Raw genomic sequence first — 27,797 nt, forward strand, 5'->3', positions numbered from 1 at the left:
CTGTAACCTATGCTCAAGACTGTAATCTATAGTTCTGAAGGAAAGAAATATTACCTTTCAAATGCTCCTTTCCATAGACAGACTATAAATAATATTACTATATATTTTAGTGGCAATGAAATTTTGGGGAGAAGAAATTGAAGTTGATATCATATAAACAAATAGTACTCTTTTAAATTAAAATAGGAAATTTTACTCCATTAATCTTCATCTAATAAGAGATACTGGGATTCTTTAAACTATATCAACTGTACTATTTTGGGTAAAACATTTTTGGATTTCTAGAAGCAGAAGGAAATTATTTTAAGTGACCAGCATAATTTGGCTATAATTAACTTCTTTAGGACACCAATCAAATGCTAAGGTTTTATGCTAATGACTTGAGAAAAGATTTGACTCCTCTGAAGTTCCCCCAAATGATTTTCTTCAGCAATTTATATTGCGGGAAAGAAAATAGGAACCAGGATCATTTGGAAGTTCTTAATAGACTAAATCCCCATTCCTCAATGTTTTAGATGTATAAAGTTCCTGATTCTTGCTAAAGGAGAAAAGGGAAAAAAAATTTGGAAGGATATGGTAAAATGGAGACTCTAATTCACTTTTGCAACAATGACTTGTTCTTGGATAAGATCTTTTGGTTTTGTTTATAAGATCTCCTTTCAAATTAAAACACCTCAGAAGTATGACCTCACACCTATTTGATTGGTTAATATAATAGAAAAAAGAAAATGACAAATTCTATAGTGATGCAGAAAAATAGGGATAATAATTTAGTATTGATTTAGGGAATTGTGAACTGGCCCTAAGATTCTGGTAAAGAATATTGAATTATGTTCAAAGATTGACAAAAATCAGCATTCCTTTTAACCTAATAATACTAGGTCTGTATCACAAAGAAATCAAAGAAAATGAAATAGAGCCAATATATTAATATATATATATATATATATATATATATAAAACAATTCCTTTTGTGGTACCAAACTATTGGAAACTGAAAGGATTCCAATCATTTGAGGAATAGCTGAACAAGCTGAATATGGTTGTAAAGTAATACTATTAAGTTACAGGAAATAACAAATAGAATGGTTTCAGAAAAAAACCAACATGAAAATTTACATGAACTGATATTGAGCAAAAAAAGCAGAACCAGGTATACATTGTACACCATAACAACAATGGTATGTGATGATCAACTATGAAAGACTTGGCTCTTTTCAGTAATTCAGTCATTCAAAGCAATCCAATAGACTTTGGACAGAAAATTTTATCTGTATTCAGAGAAAGAAGTAAGGGCACTGAATGTAAGTCAACATATGTATATGCTTCTTTCTATCTTTTTTATCTCTGCCATGTATTTTACTTTATGCTCTGACTTTTTCTCATCCAAGATGATTCATAAAGCAATGTGTGTCAAAAATAAATTTAAAAAGTAGATTTAGCCAAATGGAAGAGAAGATATAAAAGCCAATTAAAGAAAATAATTGCTTGGATGGAGCCAAAATGGAGAAGATGACACACACATCTATCTAAGCTGTTCCTTGCCCTAAGAATACTTCTTTTATAAAAGTCCTCGGAATCAGTGCTTGACTGAAAAAACCCACAAATATTGGGAACACAACACATTATCAACAGAAGACATCTTTGAAATTCACCAGAAAGTGTCTGTTTTTGTTCATGGGAAGGGATGATTAGACCAGGCATAGCTTCAGGAAAGTTGGCAGTAAGAGCAGAGAAGGCAGCTCACACTGAGCAGACAGGAGAGGTATGGCTCAGCCAGCAGAAAATTTGTGGAGAGAACTTTACCACAGTGTGAGCTACTTTGCTCTGGCAGCACCAGTAGATCAGCAGAGAAGTTATATACACACGGGGTAAAGACCATAAGCCTGAAACACTAGAGCGTAGTCCTCAAACTTTTTAAAGTTTGAGTTTTATCAAAGTTTTTAAAGTTTGTCCCTCAGACTGTTGGAGGGACAGATTATAGTGAAAACAAAAACTCACACTCTGTCTCTGCTCCTCAGCCCACTTGCCATAACCCAGTAGCCGCATAAATGTCCTCAGCCTGCTGCATCTGACTGGGAGCTGTAGTTTGAGAATCCCTGCTCTAGAGTCTCTTGAGACCTGGCCACACCCACCCAACACCCAGATTGACTGAGCATGCTCTCAGAGCACAAGTGCTTGCAGACACAGCACCACCATGGCTATCCCACTGCTGCTTCACTGCTACTTCCTGTTGTCTGTAGAGGAAGCATGATAATACCATACTTCCCCAAAAGCAGACCTATGTTAGTTTTGTTTTTTTTTAATTTGTTTGTTTGTTTTCTTTGTTTCTTTTTTTGTCAAAATGAGTAAAAAAGTTTAAGTGATCTCTAACTATAGATAGCTTCTATACTGATAGAGAGCAGACTTCAAACCCTGAGGAGACTAAAAACAGACTGTCTCTAGAAAATCTCCAAAAGGGGATATGATCTGTCCCAAACACAGAAGCTCTCATAGAAGAAAATTTAAAAGCTCTTAAGGAGAGCCAGTAGAAACATGGGGAAAGGAAAGGGAAACTCAACAAGAAGGTCTGGATAAGACATCCTTCTCATTAAAAGATACAGTGGATAAATAAATAAGTTCCCTGAAAAACAGAATTATTGACTTGTAAAAAGAAAATACCTCTCAAAAATTAAAATTGACAAAATGGAAAAAAATTCCATAGAACTAAACAACCGATTTAAAAACTCAATTGGAGAAACATGAAAAGAAATTAAAAAAGTAAATGAAGAAAATAATTAATTAAAAATCAGAATAAAACAAATAGAAATGAATGGCTCAAGGAGACACCATGAATCAGTCAAGCAAAACCAAAAAAAAAAAAAAAAAAAAGTTAAATACTTACTTGGAAAAAACAAAACAAAACAAACAAACAAACAACAACAACAACAACAAAACAGACCTGGAAAATAGATCTATGAGAGATAATCTGAGGATTATTGGACTTCCTAAAAATTATAATGAAAAAAGAGCCTAGACACTATTTTTTAGGAAATTATTAAAGAGAGCTAACTACCCAGATATTAAAAAAACACAGAGTAAAATAGACATTGAAAGAATTCAGTGATCACCTACTGAAAGAGATCCCAAAAATCAAAACTTCACAAAATATCGTGGCTAAATTCCAGAACTATGAGACCAAAGAAAAAAATACCACAAGTAGCTAGGGGAAAAAAAAAATCAAATAAAGAGGAGCCACAATAAGGATTACTCAGGATCTAGCAGTGTCCACATTGAAGGATAGAAGGGCCTGGAATCTGATATTCCAAAAGATTAAGGAATTTAGTATGCAGCCAAGAATAACTTACCCAGCCAAAATGAGCATTTTTCCCCCCTCAGGGAAGAAGATGGATATTCAATGAAATAAGTGAATTCCATCTATTTCTGATGAAAAAACCAGAACTAAATAAAAAGTTTGATCTCCAAATATATGACTCAAGAGAAACATAAAAAGGTAAAAAGAAATCTTGGGAACTATATTTCTATTATAAATATACATAAATAATACATGTATAATTTGGTATTACTGTTATATTTTTTTAAAAAAAGGTAGACGTGGAAAGCAAATTGTACCAGAAAAAGGGAAAAATGGAGGTACTACATCTCACAAAGAGGCAAAGGAAACCTATTATATGTGAGAGAAAGAAAGGAGGGGGATGAAGAAAGTCTGTAAATTACTATCATCAGAATTGGCTTAATGAGAAAACTGTTAGACATATTCAATTTACAGAGAAACTTCTATCTCATTGATATGTGGGAGGGGGAAAGTGAAAAGAAAAGGAGCAAGCTAAATAGAAGGAAACCCAGAAATTGCGAGGGAAAGGGTTAAGGAAAGGGGAGGGACTCTAAGGTGGGTGGAGTGATCCTAAGGAGGCAGGGTTGGGTGAAGCAAGTGGTGCTCAGAAGTCTAATAGAGGGAAGGGGAGTGAGGGGGAAGGAAAGGAGAAAAGCATAAAGTGGTTAACAAGATGTAAGGAAATACAGAATTAGTCATTTTAACTACAAATGTAAATGGGATAAATCCCCCATAAAGCAGAGATGGATAGCAGACTAGATTAAAAGATGCAATCCTACAATATGTTGTTTATAGGAAATACATTTGAAGCAGGGCGATACATACAGGGTAAAGATAAAAATCTGGAGCAGAATGTACTATGCTTCAAGTGAAGTCAAAAAAACAGGAGTAGCCAATCTGATCTCAGATCAAGAAAAAGGAAAAAAAAATGATCTAATTAAAAGACATAAGGGCACTATATCTTGCTAAAGAGTACCATAGATAATGAAGCAATATCAGTATTAAACACATATACAGGGAGTGGTGTAGCATCTAAATTGTTAAAGTAGAAGTTAAGAGAGCTGTAAGAAGAAATAGACAGCAAAACTATAACAGTGGGAGATCTCAACCTTGCACCCTCAGAATTAGATAAATCAAACCACAAAATAAATAAGAAAGGAGTTAAAGAGATAACTAAAAACTAAAAAATCTAGGTATAATATATATTCAGAGAAAATTAAATGGAGACAGAAGGGAGTACACTCTCTTTTTGGCTGTTCATGGAATCTATTAAAATATTTACCATATATTAAGACATAAAGACCTCAAATGCAAATGCAGAAAGGCAAAAATAGTAAATGCATCCTGTAAAGATTATGATGCAATGAAAATTACATTCAATAAAAAGCCAGGGGAAAATAGACCAAAAATGATTGGAAACTAAATAATCTCATCCTAAAGAATGATTAGGTGAAACAGCAAATCATAGACACAATTAATAATTTCTCCCAAGAAAAATGACAATAATGAGACCTTATACCAAAATGTTTGGAATGCAGCCAAAGTGGTAATAAGGGGAATTTTATATCTCTAGAAGCCTACTTATATAAAACAGACAAAGAGAAAGTCAGTGAATTGGGCTTGCAACTAAAAAAGCTAGAAAAGGAGCAAATTAAAAACCCTCAGTCAAACATTAACTTGAAATACTAAAAATAAAAGGAAAGATTAATAAAATTGAAAGTAAAAAAATATTGAATTAATAAAAAAAATAAAAGTTGGTTCTATGAAAAAAAGCCCAACAAAATAGATAAACCCTTGGTAAATTTGATTAGAAAAAGGAAAGAGGAAAATCAAATTTTTAGTCTTAAAAGTGAAAAAGGAAAACTTGCCACTAATGAAGAGGAAATTAGAGTAATAATTAGGAGTTACTTTTCCCAACTTTAGGCCAATAAATTTGATAACTTAAATGAAATGGATGAATACCTTCAAAATATAACTTTATGCCCAGATTAACAGAGAAAGAAAGAAATTACTTAAACAGTCCTATTTTAGAAAATGAAATTGAACAAGCAATTTATCAACTCTCTAAGAAAAAATCCCCAGGACTAGATGGATTTACATGTGAATTTTACCCAACATTTAAAGAACAATTAACTCCAATACTATATAAACTATTTGAAAAAATAGGAATTGAAGGAGTCCTACCAAATTTCTTTTATGACACAGACATGATACTGATACCTAAACCACATAGACTGAAAACAGAGAAAGAAAATTATAGAGAAATCTACCTAATGAATATTGATGCAAAAAATCTTAAATAAAATATTAGGGAAAAGATTACATAAAGTCATCCCCGGGTTATTTTACTTTGACCAAGTAGGATTTATACTAGGGATGCAGGGTTGGTTCAATATTAGGAAAACTATTAGCATAATTGACTATATTAATAACCTAATTAACAAAAACATATGATCACCTCAAGAGATGCAAAAAAAAAGCATTTAATAAAATCCAAAATCCATTCCTATTAAAAATACTTGGGAGTATAAGAATAAATGGACTATTCCTTAAAATAGTCAGGAGCATATATTTAAAACTATCAATAAGCATCATATGCAATGGGGATGAACTGGAACCTTTCCAACACATCAGAAGTGAAACAAGGTTGCCCACTATCACCATTACTATTCAATATTGTATCAGAAATACTAGGTTTGGCAATAAAACTTGAGAAAGAGATTAAAGGAATTAGAGTAAGTAATGAGGAAACCAAAATATCACTCTTTGCAGATGATATGATGGTATACTTAGAGAACCCCAGAGATTCTATTAAAAAGCCATTAGAAATAATCCACAACTTTAGCAAAGTTGCAGGATACAAAATAAATACACATAAATTATTGGCATGTTTGTACATCACCAATAAAATCCAACAGTAAGAGAATCAAAGAGAAATTCCATTTAAAATAATTGTCAATAATACAAAATATTTGGGAATCTATTTGCCAAAGGAATGTCAGGAAGTATATGAGCAAAACTACAAAACACTTTCTACACAAATAAAGTCAGATCTAAACAATTAGAAAAATGCTATTGGATAGGCTGAACATATATAATGAAAATGACAATACTCCCTAGAGTAAATATTTATTTATTGCTATACCAATCAGACTCCCAAGAAACTAATTTAATGGCCCAAAAAAATAACAACAAAATTCATATGGAAGAACAAAAGGCCAAGGATTTCAAGGGAACTAATGAAAAAAACAAACAAACAAACAAAAAAACAAAAACAAAAACAAAAAAAACAAACAAACAAACAAACAAACAAAAAAATGAAGGTGGCCGAGTTTTACCTGATCTAAAACTATATTACAAAGCAGCAGTCACCAAAACCATTTGGTGCTGGCTAAGAAATAGATTAGTTGATTAGTGGAATAGGATAAGTTACAGTACTAAATAGTCAATAAGTATAACAATCTAGTGTTTAACAAACCCAAAGATCCCTACTTTTGGGATAAGAATTCACTATTTGACAAAAACTGCTGGGGTAACTGGAAATTAGTATGGCAGAAACTAGGCATGGACTTACATTTAACTCTGTACCCTAAGATAAGATCAAAATGGTTTCATGATTTAGGCATAAAGAATGAGATTATAAATAAATTAAGAGCACATAGGATAGTTTATCTTTCAGACTTGTGGAGGAGGAAGGAAATTGTGACCAAAGAAGAATGAGAGATCATTATTGATAACCAAATAGAAAATTTTGATTATGTCAAGTTAAAATGCTTTTGTACAAACAAAACTATGCAAACAACATTAGAAGGGAAACAATAAACTGGGAAAACATTTTTTACAGCTAATAGTTCTGACAAAGACCTCATTTCCAAATATATATAGACAATTGACTCTGATTAATAAGAAATCAAACCATTCTCTAATTGGTAAATGATCAAAGGATATGAACAGACAATTCTCAGATGAAGAAATTGAAACTATTTCTAGTCATATGAACAGATGTTCTAAATCACTATTGATCAGAGAAATGCAAATTAAGAGAACTCTGAGATACCACTACACACTTGTCAGATTGGCTAAGATGACAGGAAAAGATAATGATGAACATTGGAGGGGCTGTGGGAAAACTGGGACACTGGTGCATTGTTGGTGGAGTTATGAACAGATCCAGCCATTCTGGAGAGCAATTTGGAACTATGCTCAAAAAGGTATCCAACTGTGCATACCCTTTCATCCAGCAGTGTTACTACTGGGCTTATATCCCAAGGAGATATTAAAGAAGGGAAAGGGACCTGTATGTGCCAACAAGTTTGTGTCAGCCCTTTTTGTAGTGTCTAGAAACTGAAAATTGAATGGATACCCATCAATTGGAGAATGGCTGGGTAAATTTTGGTATATGAATGTTATGGAATATTATAGTTCTGTAAGAAATGACCAGCAGGATGAATACAGAGAGGCTTGGAGAGACTTACATGAATTGATACTAAATGAAATGAGCAGAACCTGGAGATCATTATATCCTTCAACAACAAGACTATATGAGAATAAACTCTGATGTAACTGGATATCTTCGGCAATGAGAAGATCCAATTCAGTTCCATTTGATCAATGATATACAGAACCAGCAACTCTCAGAGAAAGAACACTTGGAAATTAATGTGAACTGCTTGTAACTAAGCATGCTACTAAAAAGGTATAGAAAGCATACATTAAAATTCCTAATTAAACACAAAATTAGAAATTTTGAAAATCAAAATAGTTTATAAAATTGAAAGGAAGAAAGCTATGAGTTAATAAAGAAAACAAGAAAATAAATAAAAATTTGATTTGATTTCACAAAACACAAATAACAAATTACTAGTGTTAAAACAATAATTAGGAGTTATTTTTCCCAGCCAATTAATTTGAAAAGCTAAGTGAAATGGATGAAGGTTTTCAAAATTATAAACTGCCCAAATTAATAGATGGTGAAATAAAATACTTACATGATCCCATTTTAGAAGAAAAGTAATTGAACAAGCCATTAATAAACTCTCTAAGAAAAAAATCTCAAAAACCAGATGGATATTGTGACTTCTATAAAACAAATAAAAACAATTAATTGTAAAACTATATTTTTTTGCATGAAAATAGGTGAAGATGGAGTCATGCCAAATTCCTTTCATGATACAAATATGGTACTGATACCTAGACCTGGCTATTATTCAATAATGTACTTCAAATGTTAGCTTTAACAATGAGAAGAAAAACAATTAAACTATTAAGATAGATGTAAAGGAAACAAAATTATCACCCTTTGCAGATAATATGATATATAATACTTAGAGAATCTTAAAGACTCAATGGAAAAGCTACTTCAAACAAGTAACAGGTTTAGCAAAGTTGCAGGATATAAAATGAAACTACATAGATCAACAACATTTCTACATATTATGAACAAAGCCCAGCAGCAAGAGATAGAAAGAGGAATTCCATTTCTAATTTTGATATACCATATAAAACATCAAACCCAGGAACTATATGTAAACAAGTAAAAAATGTTTTATACAAGTCAGATCTAAACAATCTGAAAAATGTCAATTGTTGAGGGATAGGCAGAGATAACATAATAATATTTCACACAATCAAGAAGTGTTAAGTGTCTGAGACAAGATTTGAACAAGAAAAATCAGATTCAGAAAGGAAAAATAACCTGGGAAGAGAGGCAGAACCAAGATGAAGAATAGAGAGGCACTCAGGTAAGCTCTTTCAAATTTTCCTCCAAACAACTCAAAAATACTTCCTTAATAGAATTCTGGAGTGTCAGTGTAGCAAGCTGTCGTCTCCAGAAGCTGCTGGATCGCTCTCTGGGAAGAGATCTGCTGTGTCTTCTACTCAAATCTCTCCAACAGATTCTTCTTCCTGTAACGAACCGTTGTCTCCAGGCAGTTGCTGTTAACTCTTGTCCAGAGAAGTGACTTCCCTTCCTGCAGAGAGCCCCGTCAGGCCTGATGTAATGCAGAGACCTCTTCTATCTCTGGGTGTCCTCTCTTTTATCCTCCCAGAGAATGGGCGTGGGATAATGCAAGGGCTTCTGGGAAGAACCACTTCAGCCAATGAGCTTGCTCCTTCTATCAAGTCAACCTGAGTTCTCACCTTGTAATTGTCCAGACAACCTGAATTCTCACCTTGTCACTATCCAGACAACCTGAGTTCTCACCTAGTAATCCTAACATCTCCCCCTTTCTTTTGATTTAGAACATAGGACAGTCATGACCTTGAAACATAAATCCATCAATATGGGAAGTATTACACATAATTACATAAATTACATAAGCACATGGTAACATAGTAACATAATACATAACAAATAACATAATCAAATAATCATAAATTGAAAATTTATAAATGTCCATAAGTCCATTGTCCATTAGTCTCATCTTGTGTGAGGAAGTCCAATGATTCCTGCTGGTTTTAAAGTTCTTTAATAGTCTTTTTATTAGCCATGCTCTTTCGGTGTAAGATGTTTCTTAGATTTTCTCCTTTATTTTGAGGTATTTCTCTTTTTCTGTCTCTCTCTGATGGACAAGGCGAATACGACTCGTTGGCACCCATCTGATTCCTTCTCCTGCTGAAGAAATACAAGCAAACTCTCTCTCCCAGGCAGTTAACCTATCTAATTACCTTCTATTTACCACTTTCTAAATCTCTTCTCATCATCTGGCAATTACATTGGAATTGTTTGCACTGGATACAGCCCTGTTGGTTTAAAAGGCCTGTATTCTCCCCAAGTGTAATCCATTTTTGCAATCTGATTGCCTTTTGGCTCACTTATCAGGTAATCCCTTTCTGCCATGTGATTGCTTTTCTGCTGCTTGATCAAATCAGAGTCCTGACCTTCTAAAGGCTCTTTGGGTGTAACATCAGCTGCCATTATGCCCCAAGTCTTTTTTGCCTGGGGCCCTGGACCTGGGCCCCTCGTCCTATTTCCCTGAATTATTCTACACTCTGATGCCCAATGGAGTCCTCTATTGCATTTTGGACATGGGGTTTTAGGTCTTCTCTCACCCTGTCTTCTCACTGTATCTCCATAGCTACACTGAGCTCTTAGATGCCCAATTTTTCCACATTGAAAACATCGCCGAGTTTCTCTAGAAGGCCCTTGCCAGGAGGGACCCTGTCTTTCCACATTCATCATTGTCCGGGTGTAAAAAGCATTTGTTCCCACTGTAGCACAGCGTCTTATGATCTCCTCTAAAGGAGCATCTTTGTCTAATCCCCATATAATTCTTTTGCAAATCTCATTGGCATTTTCCTTAGCCAGATGTCTGGTCATTATTTCTGTAGCTGAATTTTCTCCAATAGTTCTTTTGACAGCAGTTTGCAAACGTCCCACAAAATCTGCAAAAGGTTCATTGGGACCTTGCTGTATTTTAGTGAAAGCCTCTCCGCGATCTTTCTGTCCAGGGAGGACACCCCAAGCTTTTATTGCAGCCTTAGCAATTTGTTCATATATTGTCATGGTATAATTAATCTGTTCCGAATTCTCTCCATACTGACCTTCACCAGCTAAGTGCTCAAAAGTGAATTGTGTGTTAACTCCTATTTCCAAATTGCATCTGACTTGAATTTTACATAATTCATGAAATTCCGCAAGCCATAATAAATTTTCTCCAGGTTCCAGGCATGTCCTTGCTATGGATTTCCAATCATTTGGGGTTAGGACTTCATAAGATAAACCATCTAGTAACATTTTGACATAAGCTGATGTAGCCCCATAAAGGGTACAACCTTTTTTCAAATCTTTAATTTTATTCAAATCTAAAGGTGCATATCTTCTCCTTTTTTGACCTACAGAGTCAATATTTTCAATCACAGGACATGCATGTATAAAATCACTTATATCCTGTCCTTTTCTCTTAGCTTTAACCAATGCTTTTTCTAATCTTGTCACAGGCTTAGGCTGCTTCACAGGCAATTCTGTTTGTGTTTCTGCCTCTTCCCCTCCTTCTTCCTCCACCTCTGAAGGTGGGGTTGATGTGGGCCTGTCAATAATCTGTTCTCTAGGCAGAGTTGAAGCTTCTTCAAGAGAATCATACCATAATTCCTCATTTAAATCTTCTTGCTCTAGGGCAAGATCTTGATCTTTCCTTTTTTCCTCACACTTCCTCCTCTGTTCATTTTTAAAACTTTTCCTTCTCCTACAACTTGCTTGATAGTTTAAGGCTAATTGAACTATGTTGTAGATATAAAATACTTCTGCAGAAATTGAACGAGGCCCATTTTTTTCTTGAAATTCTTTCATTTCATATCCCACTAGCTTCCATTTATCTACATCTATCTTTTCTTTCTCTAAGAACCAAGGGGATGTGCATCTTAATGCAGCCAAGAGTTTAGCAATCTGTACCCAGGTTACAAGTAAACTCTGCTCCTCAATTATCTTGATTATACTCTCTATAGTACCACTCCTGAATGGGGGTGGAGCTGAGGTTGCTTCTGGGGCTGGGGTTGAGTCGGCTGAGGTCCAGGGATTGAATATAGCTAACATCTGCCCCATTTCAGCTATAAGAGATTCCTGGTTTAGCCCTTAACAAGTTAAGTTCCTTATTTATCTATTAACACGTTCACTTAATCTTTTAACAAAGTTTCCGCGTTACTCAAGGTTCTGGGTCAGAGAGACTGAGATCTGGATGGGAGGCTTTTCCACTGGAATCAGGATTGTGTCTGTCCCTTTTCGGGCGCCAAATTGCTATGGTCCATGTAACGTGCTCTCCTGGCAGTTACAATTACTAGTCTGTCCTAGACCCACCAGAGTACCTTTGACCACTGTCCTTTGCAGTGTGAGCTCTACCCGGCTCGCCTCCTCTGAGGCCTTCTAAGGTCTCTGGCCACAATCTCTTGAATCTATAGCTTAATAACCGGTAGCGCACTCAAGAACAACCACGTGTAATCTTAAAAGCCTTTATTATACCTACTCACATAATGCCCTAACTGATGCCCTGACTTGTTGGTTCCCGAGTGAACACCTGGTCAGAAGACCCATGTGTTCACTACCAAAACCCTTACCTCTTTTGGCTACCCATCTTGGCTTGGCCACCCAGGCTGGGGAGCCAGGGTGAACAGCAGGAGGTTAAAGAGGGCGGTTGCTGCCTGCAGTGGGCTTACATAGGGCCTGTGAGGTCACACACACAGCCAATCAGCGAGAGAGTCACCCATTATGAAGCTATCTCAATATGGCCAGGATCCCGCCCAAGGGCAGTCCTAATATCCACAGAAATTACTTCTGGGCCTCAATCTCCCGATGCACTGTGTCTGCCCATTTAAAGGGCCCTTACAATTCCCTTTCTCTTGTTTTGCGGGAACCGCACATCTCACCAAGCTAAACTTTTAGCACCAGCTATAGTTCACTTGATCCATGAGATGACAGTGTGTTATGCCCAAGGAGGTACAAAGCAGCAGATCAGTAAACAGAAGTATGACAATGAGAACCAGGCTCAACAGTGGCCCAAATGTTCAACCCATTCATCAAAGTCATACTCGAGATAATAGGCCAAAGAGATTGGATGCCAATGAGGTAGGATGTCAACACTGAGGTGGGAAGTCAACAAGGTAAAACATCACAATTCTAGTTAACAAATATCAGTAGGTAGGTTGTCACAATTCTAGTTACATTTATCACAGTTCTAGACCAATTCTAGTTTCTTACAATTTTCTGTTGCACTTTTCACACTCCTAGAACAATTCTAGCTTATCACAATTCTCAATTGCACTTGTCACAATCCTAGAACAATTCTAGTTTATCACAATTCTCAATTGCACTTTTCACAATTCTAGAATAATTCTAGCTTATCACAATTCTCTATTGCACTTTTCACAATCCTAGAGCAATTCTAGCTTATCACAATTCTCTATTGCACTTTTCACAATTCTAGAACAATTCTAGTTTCACAGGTGCACATAAGCAAAGTCATGTCCAGTAACATTGTCTCAATAACAATGGCAGGTGGGTGTGTTGGTTTTTCACCCACTAATTTAAAAGCATAGTCCTTCAATAGAAAGCATAGGGCAAAGCCTCTTCCCAGGCCACCATATGGCAAGTGGCCCCGGGAGAAGCAAGCAGGCCCATTGTCCATTTACAGTCTTTATATTGCGTATCACCCAAAACAGTCCATTTCAGCTGCAACATTGGAACTGTGTCTGGTGTCTCTGGTGTCACGGTCAGGAGGGGCATCGCTGCCATCAGCGTCTGAAGGGCTGCGGACAGGTCCAGTCTAGCTCCTCTTGTCAGAATAAGCAAAAGTCCTTGCCCCACGTGTGGACGCCAAATGTAGCGAGCTGTCGTCTCCAGAAGCTGCTGGATCGCTCTCTGGGAAGAGATCTGCTGTGTCTTCTACTCAAAACTCTCCGACAGATTCTTCTTCCTATAACGAACCGTTGTCTCCAGGCAGTTGCTGTTAACTCTTGTCCAGAGAAGTGACTTCCCTTCCTGCAGAGAGCCCCGTCAGGCCTGATGTAATGCAGAGACCTCTTCTATCTCTGGGTGTCCTCTCTTTTATCCTCCCAGAGAATGGGCGTGGGATAATGCAAGGGCTTCTGGGAAGAACCACTTCAGCCAATGAGCTTGCTCCTTCTATCAAGTCAACCTGAGTTCTCACCTTGTAATTGTCCAGACAACCTGAATTCTCACCTTGTCACTATCCAGACAACCTGAGTTCTCACCTAGTAATCCTAACATGTCAGAATCTACAAAAAACTGGATGAATTGATTTTCCAGTCCAAGAAAACTTTGGAAGTCAACAGAAAAGATCTATCTCACCAGAGTAGTGGTGAAGCTTGGAAGACAGGAGATTAAAGGCACTGTCAGAAGTAGCAGCTTTAGGATTCTCTGTCTAAGGACAGTGGAAGGAAGAAGGGGGCAAAAAAAATGTTCTGATGAAGATTGCAAACAGTAATAGAAAGAGGATTTTCATTTAAAGAAATTGCAGAAAATATAACAAACTTGGGAGTCTATCTGCCAAGTCAAACTAAAGAACTATATGAACACAATTACAAAACATCTTTCATGCGAATAAAGTCAGAAGTATTAACTGCTCATCAGTAGGCTGAGCCAACATAATAAAAATGACACTTGTACTTAAAATAATTAATTTATTAATTGTCATATCAGTCAAATTTTTAAAAATGAAAGATATTTGGGGACTTATGCTCTAGATTTGTATTTATTTATTTTAGTTTTCCAAACAACTGGGACAATTTACTTTTATTCCTGTGAAGTTGTCCCTTATGATTTCTTGAAATATAACTCTGAAAAACTCTTTAATAAAAAGACAATGGCGATTCAAATGAAATTATTTGACTATTCTTTTAAACTCAAATTTACCTGGCTTTAATTCAATAACCAATGATATGTCCCAGACCAAGCCTCTTTTGTTCATTGTTTAAGTTTTGATGGCTTAGAATCCAATTGTTTTCTTTTGTGGCCAGAAAGTCTCCCTCTCCCACATTGAAACTTCTGTGACAGAAAATGAGGCTATTTTTGTCTCAATTCTTACCTCACTCTTAGTTATTAAATAGGCATTGTGTCAGATAAATTGAGACCTTGGAAATCCTTAATGTAGAAAGGCTAAGTAAATCCTTGATGTATAAAGGTCCATTATATCCTGGGCTATCATCAATTGTCATGACTTTTATTTTTCCACCAAATACTGATAACTAGAAGAAAGAGTGTCCATATTATGAGAAAGTCAATATGACATCTTCATGATGTCATTGCAATGTGATGATATTTTTTGAGGATGAAGGATGTACAATAACAACCCAAAAGGAAAAAAAAAGGTTTGTGTGAGTGTCTCTGTGTGTGTGTCTGTGTGTGTGTATTTTTATATATAATAAATGTTTATAGCAGCTCTTTTTGTGGGACAAAGAATTACTAATTGAGAGGATGCCCATCAGCTGAGCAATGATTGACCACGTTGTGGTAGATAATTATGATAGAATACTACTGTGTTACAAGAAATGATGATTAAAGCACTTTTCAGAAAAAAAAAGCCTGGGAAGATATTTACATGATCTGATACAAAGTGAAATGAGCAAAACCAGAATATTGGATCATCAATGATGAATGATTTATTCTTCTCAATACAATAATCCAAGAGAATTTCAAAAGTCTTATGATAATAAATGCTGTGCACCTCCACAGAAAGAACTGATATAATCTGAATGTAGATTGAAGCATATTTAAAAAAAAATCTTTATTATTCTACAGGGACTTTTTTTGCAGAGGGTCTGTGTTTTCTTTTGCAATGTGGCTAATATGGAAATTACTTGTATGACTGCATAAATATAATATATATCAACTGGCTTTCCTTTCTAAGAAGTGTGAAAGAGAGTTATGGAAGGAAATACTTTTTGATTATGTGTCCTGGTAAATTCTGCTAACTTTTTTGCAGTGGATACATCAGCCAAAAAAAAAATTATGAGATCTTTTCTTCTGAAAGTTTCAAAGGACAGAGTTTTATTTCTACTAAGCTGAGAATTTTAAGAGAAAAAAGATAAGAATGAAGGAGCTCTTTCCCCTCTGCAGAAATACATGTTTCTGCAAACTAAAAATCTGTTATTGAAGAACATTGTTTTCTAATATTTACTTTCAAATTATGATGGCATAATTTCATATATTGCATACTGAAATATTAAGCTAATTTTTGATGAATAAAACTCTCTATGATTATGAAAAGTATAAACTGTGAAATTGTAGATCTTAATAGGTCAGTTTTCTCTTTGCCTTGCTTGCATTCAGCCTCCACAATTTATCACTTAGAAATCATGCTTCTCTTCCTTCAGGATGTTTGTTCTTTGGAGGCAAGGTTTGTTTTGCATGCTTTTAGTTGTATATCCAGCATTTAGCACAGGAACTTGAACATATTACTTGCATAGTAAATGCTTTATAACATTTCTTCTATTGCTCCTTCCTTCTACCCTCCATCTCTTATCTTTTCTCCTTTCCCTCTCCTTTCTCTCTTTAAAGGAGAATAAGAAGGAAAATAATGCAAACTAAACAATATTTGATACTTGAGGAGAGCACCATGCAACAGGTCTTAAAGCCTGGTATTTATATATATATGATATAAATGAGTAATAGTGTTATCCCCATTTCTCTTAAGATTACTAATATCTCGAAGAGAAAAATCCCTGTTGGGAGAACTTTTCTATGAGCATTACAGATTCAATTTTTGCAGTGTTTTTTAAAATACTTTTAATAAACATTATTTTATGAATCATGCTGAGGGAGAAAAATAAAAATAAAAGGGAAAAACCATGGGAGAGATTTAAAAAAAAACAGAAAAAGAAATGAACATAGCATTTTGATTTGCATTCAGTCTCCTTAGTTCTTTTTTTCTGGATGCAGGTGTCATTTTCTGTGCAGTCTAGTGAGATTGCTTTGGATCACTGAACTACTGAGAAGAACAAAATCTTTCATAATTGGTCATCACACATTCTTGCTGTTATTGTTTACAATGTATTCCTGATTCTCCTTTTTTTCACTAAGCATTTATTCATCTAAATCTTTCCAGACCTTTCTATTATCAACTTGTCTATAATTTAAAAAGAATAATAATATTCCATTACCTTCATATGCCACAACTTTTTAGACATTCCCCAATTGATGGACATCCACTCCTTTTCCAATTCTCTACTATCACATAAAGAGCTGCTAAACATTTTTGCGTATGTAAATCCTTTATGATTTCCTTGGGATACAGACACAGTAATGGCACTGCTGGGCCAAAGGGTATGCACAGTTTTATAGCCTTTTGGACATATTTCCAAATTGGTCTCAAGAATAATCGAATCATTTCTCAACTCCACAAACAATGCATTAGTGTTCCAGTTTTCCCATATCCCATCCAAGATTTATTTTTTATATTAACCAATTTGAGAGTTATGAGGTGGTATCTCAGAATTGTTTTAATTTTCATTTCTCCAATCAAGAGTGATTAGAGCCTTTTTTCATATAACTATAGATGGCTTTAATTTCATCATCTGAAAATTGTCTGTTCATATTATTTGACCATTTATCAATTGGGTAGTGACTTGTATTCTTATAAATCTGACACAGTTCTTTATATATTTTAGAAACAAGACCTTAATCAGAAATACTGGCTGTAAAGATGTTTTTTCCCAGCTTTGTATTATCTTTTAAAGCTTGTTTCTGTTGGGTTTATTTATAAAAACATATTTAATTTAATGTAATCAAAGTTGTTCATTTTGCCTTTTTATAATGTTCTCTAATTCTTCTTTGGTCATAAAATTCCTTCCTTCAAAGATCTGATAGGTATAAATCCCTTATTCTCGTAATTTGTTTGTGGTATCCTCCTTTATGACCAAATCATATATTCATTTTGATCTTATTTTGGTTTGGGGTATGAGATAGGTCTATGCTATTTCTGACATATTTTCCAGTTTTTCCATCAATTTTTGTAAAATTTTGAGTTCAGATTCCATTTCTGTTACTGTATACTGTTATAGTGATGAAAATCCTCATGCTTTCTGGACAAATCCTTCAGAATGAAATTGAAAACTCAATTAAAATACATCAAGTTTGAATCCTCATAAAGAATTTATCTAAATTATGAAAAAAACATTTTTAGAAATAACACTATTCACAAAATATATTTAGAAGAACCAAAATAAATAATTCGTACCTCACCAAGTGAGTAATACCGTCTTGGTATCTGGGAATCAGGGTAAATGTTTTCTAGGTACCAAGAAAAGGGTTTACACTTCAAATTTTCTCTCAGTGCTTTTCTGACTGATACATCTCCATAATCCACTTTGACAACACCTGGAATTTTTCAAAGAAACACAAAAATTAGTTTTTATTATCTTTGCAGCATAATAACAAAAAAGGTGCCACTGATCACCTTTATTACCATTGTTTACACTTCTATAATTATTGTTCAACAATATGTGTGTGTATATATATATATATATATATGTGTGTGTGTGTGTGTGTGTGTGTATGTGTGTGTGTGTGTGTGCAAATGCAGATACAATAGGTGATTCTTCTCTTATCATCTAATTTAGCCAAAAAAATACTGAATGGAAAGTTTCCTTAGTTAGAATTCACATTTTCTCTCAAATACATAACTTTAAGAACCTGTTGTTTGGGAATAATAATTTTAAGTGAAATCTCTTGCTATTTCTGTAGCTTAGAATAAAAGATAATTGAATTCCACAAAGACTTTTTTACATGAAGCATTTTTATAAAACAAAAATATATAAATTTGCTCTTATTTTTCTACAATATCATAAATTTATCATTTGTTTATTATTCAGTATGTGGGAGAGATGAAAGTGAGCCAGGCTTGGAGTTCAGGTTTCTGTAGCAAATTGACTATGTGAACCTGGGCAAATCACTTAACTTCTCAGTATTCTAAGCAACTCTCTAAGACTTTAATTTGATGTTGACTTGTATAGGTAGATTGAGTTTAAATCACCAAATAATTCACTACATTAATGAATAACCAAAATGAAAACAGCAAATACAATTGTTAAATGAATATATTTTTGTTGTTCAGACATTGTCATTGTGTGTGAGTTTTTGTAACCTCTTTTGAGGGTCTTGAATTCAAATCCAGGCTCAGTCATGCATTGGCTATGTGATTCTGGGAAAATTACTAAGTCTTGTTCTGGTCAAGTTATTCAGTCTTGTTTGTTTCAATTTCCTCATCTATAAAATAGATTGCAGAAGAAATTGGTAAAACACTTCAGTACCTTGACAAGGAAACCCAAAATGGGGACATGAAGAATCATATATGACTAAATGACTGAATACAAATGAGCAACACTATATACCAATATATTTATGTTGTTTTAAGACTTAAAATGTGTCATGTATCTGCATATAAATAAATATGTTAAATTTCATTTAGTCTCCAGACTCAAATGTATGTACTAAGGCACAATATGTAAGTGGATCTTTTAGTAGTAGATCTTGTAGAGTAACAAAATGTGAACATAGATGAGCCTGTGCACATATACACACATATTTTCCTAGCTATGTATCTATCTATCTATTCTTTTCTCAGGAATTAAATTTTATGTGAACAAAGAATTCACTTATGTTGATATAAATAATAATGTTCTTATTTAAATTCATAAAAAGTAACAGGTTAAAGAACAAAGTAGCAAACACTTTTATGTGCTAAATAAGCATATGGAGAATATGCTTTATACTTCCATATAACTGATATCTATAAAGCTCAGCCTCAAATTACTTAAATAATTAGATAATTCAGACAAAAGTGATACTTTTCCATGGAAAAAACATGTAATTGCCTTAAATTAAAATTATGCGTTACAGGATGCTATTATGTCGAAGAAGAGATTTGGTTGATAAAAGCATTAGTTTGCTATACCTTAACTAAGAATAAGAGTCAAAACAAAAAATGATGCAGAAACCAGAATGAATTAGTTAACTATTTGAAATGCTTATAGTTGCATCTGCCAGAAGTTGAAATTTCACAAGGCAAAAACAGGAGTATTCCAAAGTTCTAGGCATTTTTAGTTCATTTTAGGCCCTTTGATCAATGTTTATATATTTGATCAATGTTTTTATATATATATATATATATATATATATATATATATATATATATATATATTATTAGAGAAACTATATCTCTGGGTATATCAAAGGAACCTTGCTATTAGACATTTTGAGTGTGTATTTGTGTGTATTTACATTGGTTTATGTGTATATACACATGATATACACATATTTAAAATTATCTCATATTATTATTTTATATATTCTTTTAACATTGGGGTGATATTAAATTTTGGACTACTGGATCATTTAAATAACTTTTAGGAAAAAATGAAAATTCACATGGCATTTAGTCAATTTAGTTTTTGCAGGATGCAGCTACAAATTTCAGTCAAAATATGTGAGCAGATACATAAAAAGTCTCCTTTGAACTGAACCATATAAAGAAAATTGATGTTTCTCTTTCTATAAAATTTTGTATCTAGCATGATATTAGTATTATACTTAATAGATGTTTGTTGGGTTGCATTGAATAGTTGCTGTGGAAAAAATATCTTAGGATCATACTTTTAGTGTTAAATGGTACTTTAGAGGTAATCTACTCTAACCTCCCCCTACATTCTACATATAAAGAAATTGAGGCCTAAAGAAATTCAATTATTTTTCAATGTCATGGAGGTAGTTAAAAGCAGAATTTATATTTGAACCTGGTTACTCTGAGTCCAGCACATTTACTACTTCCTCATGCCCTAGTGATTAATAATGTGCTAGGGATTCCATTTCAAGAAAATTGAATATTTTGATAAAAAACCTAATAACATCTTATGTGTTTCGGGACCGTATTATCTATTTACTTAAAAAAAAAAAAAAACTTAATTACTCATTTTGTTTTCTTAGTTTCACACCAGCTCCCTTGATATTTTATTTTGTACTTCAACACACACACACACACACACACACACACACACACACACACACACACACACTTACATTTTCTCTTCTAAAAAAGAAAGAAAAAAAAAAGATAAGCAAAAAAATCTCATAATAGTGGTTCTCTTTCTCATGTTTTTTTTTTTCCCCCCCCCTGGGGAAGATGTTTGTCATTGGAGACAAACAATAAATAACAACATTTTATTCTTTTTAGTTTAATCATTGTAGTTTATTGTTTTCTGGTTGTGATTACTCTTACTGATTCATAATTTTTTTTTCCAGAAGTGCTCATATCAATTATTTCTTACAACAAAATTTCATTATATTTGTCACTGTGTTCAATCATTTTCCAGTGCAGAAGCACCACTTTGTTTCTCAGTTCTTTCTTATCACAAAAAACACTGCTGTAAATAATTTGTCTAATAGGGAACTTTTGTTTCTTTGATTTCTTTAAGGTATATGTCCAGAATTGCTTCTGATTTTTGAGAAAATGGTATTATTATCTAATTTCATATTATCTGTGTCAAAGTTTTCATTTCCTTGGAATATAAAGAGCAGTGTTAAATAATTTAATTTTCAGAGTTAGGTAACTAATCTACAGTATTAAAACATCATAGTAGAGTAGCTGGAGGAAGTTAATCTCAGTATTGCCACTATAACTTCATAATATATGAGACTCAATAATGATCAGGAAATACACCTTATTGAAAAGTGGGAGGGGAAAGGCAAAAATGGAAGGGGTGGGATAAATGGAAGGGATTCTAATAGAGCAGGGCTGCTTATGCTGCTGATAAGTAAAATATTGGGGAGGTGGGAAAGGGGAAAAGGAAAGAGATAATTATTATTTGGAGATAATAAGCTGGCAGAAAATGCAGAATTAGTAGTTTTAGCTGTAATTGTGAATGGGGTGAACTCTCCCATAAAACACAAGCAGATAGCAGACTGGATTAAAAGCCAGAATTGTACAATATGTTGTTTATTTAAAAAAAATTAAAGCAGAATGATACATTCAGAGTTAAAGTAAAAGGCTGGAAGAAAATCTATTATGCTTCAGGTGAAGTTAAAAAAAAAAAAAGCAGGAATCCTCATCTCAAATGAAGCAAAATTAAAATTTTATCTAATTCAAAGAGATAAGGAAGGAAACTATATTTTGCCAAAGGTTACCAGAGATAATGAAGCCATATCAATACTAAATATATATATGGACCAAGTAATATAGCATGGGAATTCCTAAGGAAAAAAAAAAAAAAACTTAAAAGAGCTGCAAGAAAAAATAGACAGCAAAACTATAATAATGGGAGATTTCATCCTTGCTCTCTCAGAAATAGATAAATCTAACCACAAAATACATAATAAAAAATTTAAAGGAGTAAATAGAATACTAGAAAAGTTAGGTATGATAGAGCTTTAGATAAAATTGAATGGAGACAAAAAGGAAAACACTTTCTTCTTGGCAGTTCATGAAACCTATACAAAAACTGACCATATATTAGGACATAAAGACCTCAAAATCAAATGCAGAAAGGCAGAAATAGTAAATGCATTTTTTAGAGATCGTGATGCAATTATATTATTAAATTATATTATTAAATTATTAAATCATATTCAATAAAAGGTCAGGGGAAAATAGAACAAAAATTAATTGGAAACAAAATATCTCATCCTAAAGAATGGAATAGGTGAAATAGCAAATTGTAAAGGGCTAGAACTGAGCAAATGCACTTGGATAATGGAGCATGTGAGACTAATTGCCAATTGGCCGGTTCTCTATTAACATGATTGAAGGTTGACCCTCCCCAGCTTTTCTGTTCAGACTTGATTGGTGGGACAAAGAAGGGGAAGTGATGTGTGTGGGTGGAGTAGGAAGAGGAAAGTGAGGCATTCTTTTGGCAGTAGAGAGAGAGGAACGTGGTATGGAGATTACTGGATCTAATCCTCTGACAGGGAGCTCAAGAGACCAAGAATAAAGATTTTTGGTGATCTTGACTCCGGCTGATTTCTGGGAATACAGAGTTCTAGCAGCAAATCACAGATAAAAATTAATAATTTCATCCAAGAGATTGAAAATAATGAGAAAACATACCAACATTACTGGGATACAGCCAAAGTGGTAATAAGAGGTAATTTTATATTTCTAGATGCTTACTTGAATAAAATAGAGAAAGAGAATATCATTGAATTGACCCTGCATTTAAAACAGGTAGAAAAAATTCAATTAACCCCTCCAATCAAATACCAAACTTGAAATTCTAAAAATAAAAGGAGAGAAGAATAAAATTGAAAGTAAAAATAAAAACTGCTTAATAATTAAAACTGAGTTGGTTTTATAAAAAATGAACAAAATAGATAAACTTTTAGTATATTTGATTAGAAAATGAAAGAGGAATATCAAATTGTTAGTATTAAAAATGAAAAGGGAGAACTTTCCACCAATGAAGAGGAAATCAGAACAACAATTAGGATTTACTTTGCCCAACGTAATGCCAATAAATTTGATAACATAAGTGAAATGGACCTACAAAAATATAGATTGCCCAGATTAACAGAAGAAGAAATAAATTACTTTAATAGTCCCACTTTAGAAAAAGAAATAGAACATGCTATTAATCAATTTCCTAAAATCCCCAGGACCAGATGGATTTACAAGTGGATTCTACCAAACATTTAAAGAACAATTAACTCTAATACTATATAAATGATTTGAAAAAACAGGGAACTAAGGATTCCTGCCAAATTCCTTCTATGATGCAGATACAATGCTGATATCTAAACCAGATAGGGTGAAGACAGAGAAAGATAATTATAGAACTATTTCCCTAATGAATATTGATGCAAAAATTTTAAATAAAATATTAGCAAATAGATTATAGAAAGTCATCCTCAGGTTATTTGACTTTGACCAAGGAGAATTTATATCAGGAATGCAGGGCTGGTTAAATATTAGGTAATCTATTAGCATAATTGACTATATCAATAACCAAACTAACAAAAAGCATATGGTTATCTCAATTGATGCATAAAAAGCATTTGATAAAATCCAGCACCCATTCCTATTAAAAACACTAGAGAGTATAGATATAAATGGACTTTTCCTTAAAGTAGTCAATAGCATCTATTTAACACCATCAACAAGCATCAGATGTAATAGGGATAAACTGGAACCATTCCTAATAAGATAAGGGGTGAAACAAGGTTGCCCACAATCATCATTACTATTAAATATTGTATTAGAAATGCTAGCTTTGGCAATAAGAGAAAAAAAGAGATTAAAATAATTAGAGTAGATAGTGAGGAAACAAAGTTATCATGCTTTGCAGGTGATATGATGATTGACTTAGAAAACCACAGAGAATGAACTAAAGAGCTATTAGAAATAATCCACAACTTTAGCAAAGTTGCAGGATACAAAATAAATTCACATAACTCATCAGCATTTTTATATATTACCAACAAAATCCAGCAGCAAGTAATACAAAGAGAAATTCCATTAAAAAAAAAAACTGCTGCTAGTATAAAATAATTGGAAATTTAATCTGCCAAGGGAAAGTGAGAAACTATATGAGCAAAATTATAAAACACTTCCACACAAATAAAGTCAGATTTAAACAATTGGAAACATATCAAGTGTTCTTGGATAGGTTGAGCAAATATCATAAAGATGACAATACTATCAAAACTAATCTAGTTGAATTGGAAAAGATAAAGAATTCACAGGAAATGCAGGAAAACAAAATTTGGAAAAGGTTAAAAAATCACAGGAAAGTAGGATTTCTGAATTGGAAAAGATAAAGAATTCCCCAAAAAGTAGGATTTGTGAATTGGAAAAAGAAAATAACTGACTAAAAAAAATAGTGACATGAAAAAAAATTCATAGAGCAAAATAATTCATTTAAAAACTCAATTGGACATATACAAAAAGAACTAAAAATATTAATGAAGAAAATAACTCATTAAAAATCAGGAATGAACAAATAGAAATGAATGATTTATTGAGACACCAAGAATCAGTCAAGCAAAATCAAAAAAATGAAAAGCTGGAAAATAACATCGAATATTTACTGGGAAAATCTATAGACCTGGAAAATAGATCTAGTAGAGATAATATATGGATCATTGGACTTCCCAAAAATTATGATGAAAAAAGAGGCTAGATTCTATTTTACAAGAAATCATCAAAGAGAATTGTCCAGATATAATAGAAACAGAAGGGAAAATAGTCAATGAAAGAATTCATCAAACACCTGAAAAAGACCCCCCCAAAAAAAACAAACAAACAAACAAACAAAAAAAAAACCCCCAAAAAAACTCCATGGAATATTGTGGCCAAGTTGCAGAACTATCAGACTAAGGAAACAATATTGCAAACAGCCAGGAAAAAGCAATTCAAATATCGAGGGGCCATAATAAGGGTCACTGGCTGCATCCACATTAAAGGATCAAAGGGCCTGGAATCTGATATTCCGAAAGGCAAAATAACTTTGAATACAGCCAAGAATAAACTATCCAGCGAAATTTAGCATTTTCTTCCATGAAAGAAGATAAGAATTTAATGAAAAAGAGGAATTCCATTTTTTTCTAAGAAAAAAAAAAAAAACAAAACAGATCTAAATAAAAAAAAAAAAATGATCTCCAATGACAAGACTCAAAAGAAGAAGAAGAAAAAGGTAAAAGGAACTCTTGAGAACTGTATTTCTGTTATGGATATACAGAAAGTCTACATGCATAATTTGATTTTACTGATATAACATAAAAAGGGAAGTAGAAAGGGAAAAGGGATAGTATCAGAAAATGGGAAAAGAGGAGATAAAAACAGGGAAACTTCATCCCAGGAAGAGGCAAAGAAAATTTACCACATCTGAGGGAATTTAGAAAGGTAGAGGAACATTGTGTGAATTTTACTCTCATCAGAGTATGCTCAAAGAGAAAATAATAGACATATTTTTTTTTCAGAGAATTCTCCCTCACCTCATTAAGAAGGAGGAGAGGAAAAGAGAAAAGGAAAAGAGTAGTAAGATAAGGATACAAGAAAGGGAAAGGAAATTAAAAGGAGGGGGGAGGGATACCAAAAAAAAGGTGGGCTGCATGACACAGTGGGGCCCATAAGTTTAATACTGGGGAAGTGGTTCAGGGGGACAAGGGTAAAAAAAAAACATAATCAGAGGATAATATGAGGCAAGAAATACAGAATTAGTAATTTTAACTGTCAGTGTGAATGGGATGAACTATCTCATGAAGCAGAGGCAGATAGCAGACTGGATCAAAAGTACAAACCCTACAATAGGTTGCTTACAGGAAACATATTTAAAGCAGGGAGATACTTACAGAATAAAGGTAAAAGACTGGAGCAGAATCTATTATGCTTCAAGGGAAATCAAACAAGCAGGGGTGGCCATCCTTATCTCAGATAATGCAAAAGCAGAAAATGATATAATTAAAAAAGATAATGAAGGAAACTATATCCTGCTAAAAGGTAGCATAAACAATGAAGCCATATCAATACTAAACATAGATGCAACAAGTGGTATAGCATATAACTTTCTAAAGGAAAAGTTAAGAGAGTTGCAAGAAGAGTTGGCATAATAAGATGGTAGGAAATACAGAATTAGTAATTTTAACCATCAATGTGAATGGAATGAACTATCTCATGAAGCAGAGGCAGATAGCAGACTGCATCACAAGCCAGAACCCTACAATTTGTTGCTTATATGAAACACATTTAAAGCAGGGAGATACTTACAGAGTAAAGGTAAAAGGTTAGAGCAGAATCTACTATGCATCAAGAAATAAAAAAGCAAGGGTAGATATCCTTATCTCAGATCATGCAAAAGCAGAAATTGATCTAATTAAAGGAATTAAACAATATCTTGCTAAAGGATAGCATAGACAGTGAAGTCATAGCAATACTAAACTTGCTCCAAGTGGTATAACATCTAACTTCCTAAAGGAGAAGTTCAGAGAGTTGCAAGAAGAAATAGACAGCAAAACTATAATAGTGGGAGATCTCAACCTTGCATTCTCAAAACTAGATAAATCAAAGCACAAAACCAATAAGAAAGAAATTAAGGAGGTAAATAGAATATTAGAAAAATTAGGTATGATAGATCTTTGAAGATAACTGAAAAGTGATAAAAAGGAGTATACTTTCTTCTCAGAAGTTCATGGAATCTATACAAAAATTGACCATATATTAGGACATAAAGATCTCAAAATTAAATGTAGGAAGGCAGAAATAGTAAATACTTTCTTCTAAGATCACAATGCAATAAAAAAAAGTACATTCAGCAAGAAGTTAGGGGTAAATAGACCAAAAAGTAATTGGAAACTAAATAATTTCATCTTAAAGAATGATTGAGGGGGGAGCTAGGTGATGCAGTGGATAGATCACCAGCCTTGAATTCAGGAGGACCCGAGTGCAAATCTGGTCTCAGACACTTAACACTTCTTAGTTGTGTGACCCTGAGCAAGTCACTTAACCCCAGCCTCGGGGGCGGGGGGGCGGATGATTGGTTGAAACAGCAAATTATAGAAACAATTAATAATTACACCCAAGATAATGACAACAATGAGACATTGTATCAAAATTTGTGGGATGCAGCTAAAGTGGTAATAAGAGGATATGTTATATCTTCAGAGGCTTACTTGAATAAAATAGAGAAAGATAAGATCAATTAATTGGGCCTGCAACATAAAAAGCTAGAAAAAGGCCAAATTAAAAACCCCCAACCAAATAATAAATTTGAAATTCTAAAATTAAAGGGAGAAATTAAGAATATTGAAAGTAAAAGAAACCAAAAAAACAACAACAACAAAAAAACCCCACTATTGAATTAATAAATAAAACTAAGAGTTGGTTTTATGAAAAAGTCCATAAAATCGATAAACCTTTGGTAAATCTGATCAGAAAAAGAAAAGAAGGAAATCAAATTGTTAGCCTTAAAAATGAAAAGGGGGAACTTTCCACCAATGAGGAGGAAATTACAGCAACAATAAGGAGTTACTTTG

General features: G+C 33.5%; 1 protein-coding gene across 3 annotated transcripts in view; it reads right to left on the bottom strand.

The window, feature by feature from the left end:
- The window catches only part of GALNT13 (polypeptide N-acetylgalactosaminyltransferase 13), a 644,946-nt gene that overhangs the window by 143,107 nt on the left and 474,042 nt on the right, over positions 1 to 27,797 (bottom strand). For all 3 annotated transcript variants that reach the window (XM_074303430.1, XM_074303431.1, XM_074303428.1), the window contains exon 9: positions 18,019 to 18,158. In XM_074303430.1, the coding sequence (XP_074159531.1) occupies positions 18,019 to 18,158 (140 nt within the window). The remainder of the gene's footprint in view (positions 1 to 18,018; positions 18,159 to 27,797) is intronic.

The sequence above is a fragment of the Sminthopsis crassicaudata genome, chromosome 3 (assembly GCF_048593235.1).
Source record: "Sminthopsis crassicaudata isolate SCR6 chromosome 3, ASM4859323v1, whole genome shotgun sequence".
Classification (NCBI taxonomy): Eukaryota; Metazoa; Chordata; class Mammalia; order Dasyuromorphia; family Dasyuridae; genus Sminthopsis; species Sminthopsis crassicaudata.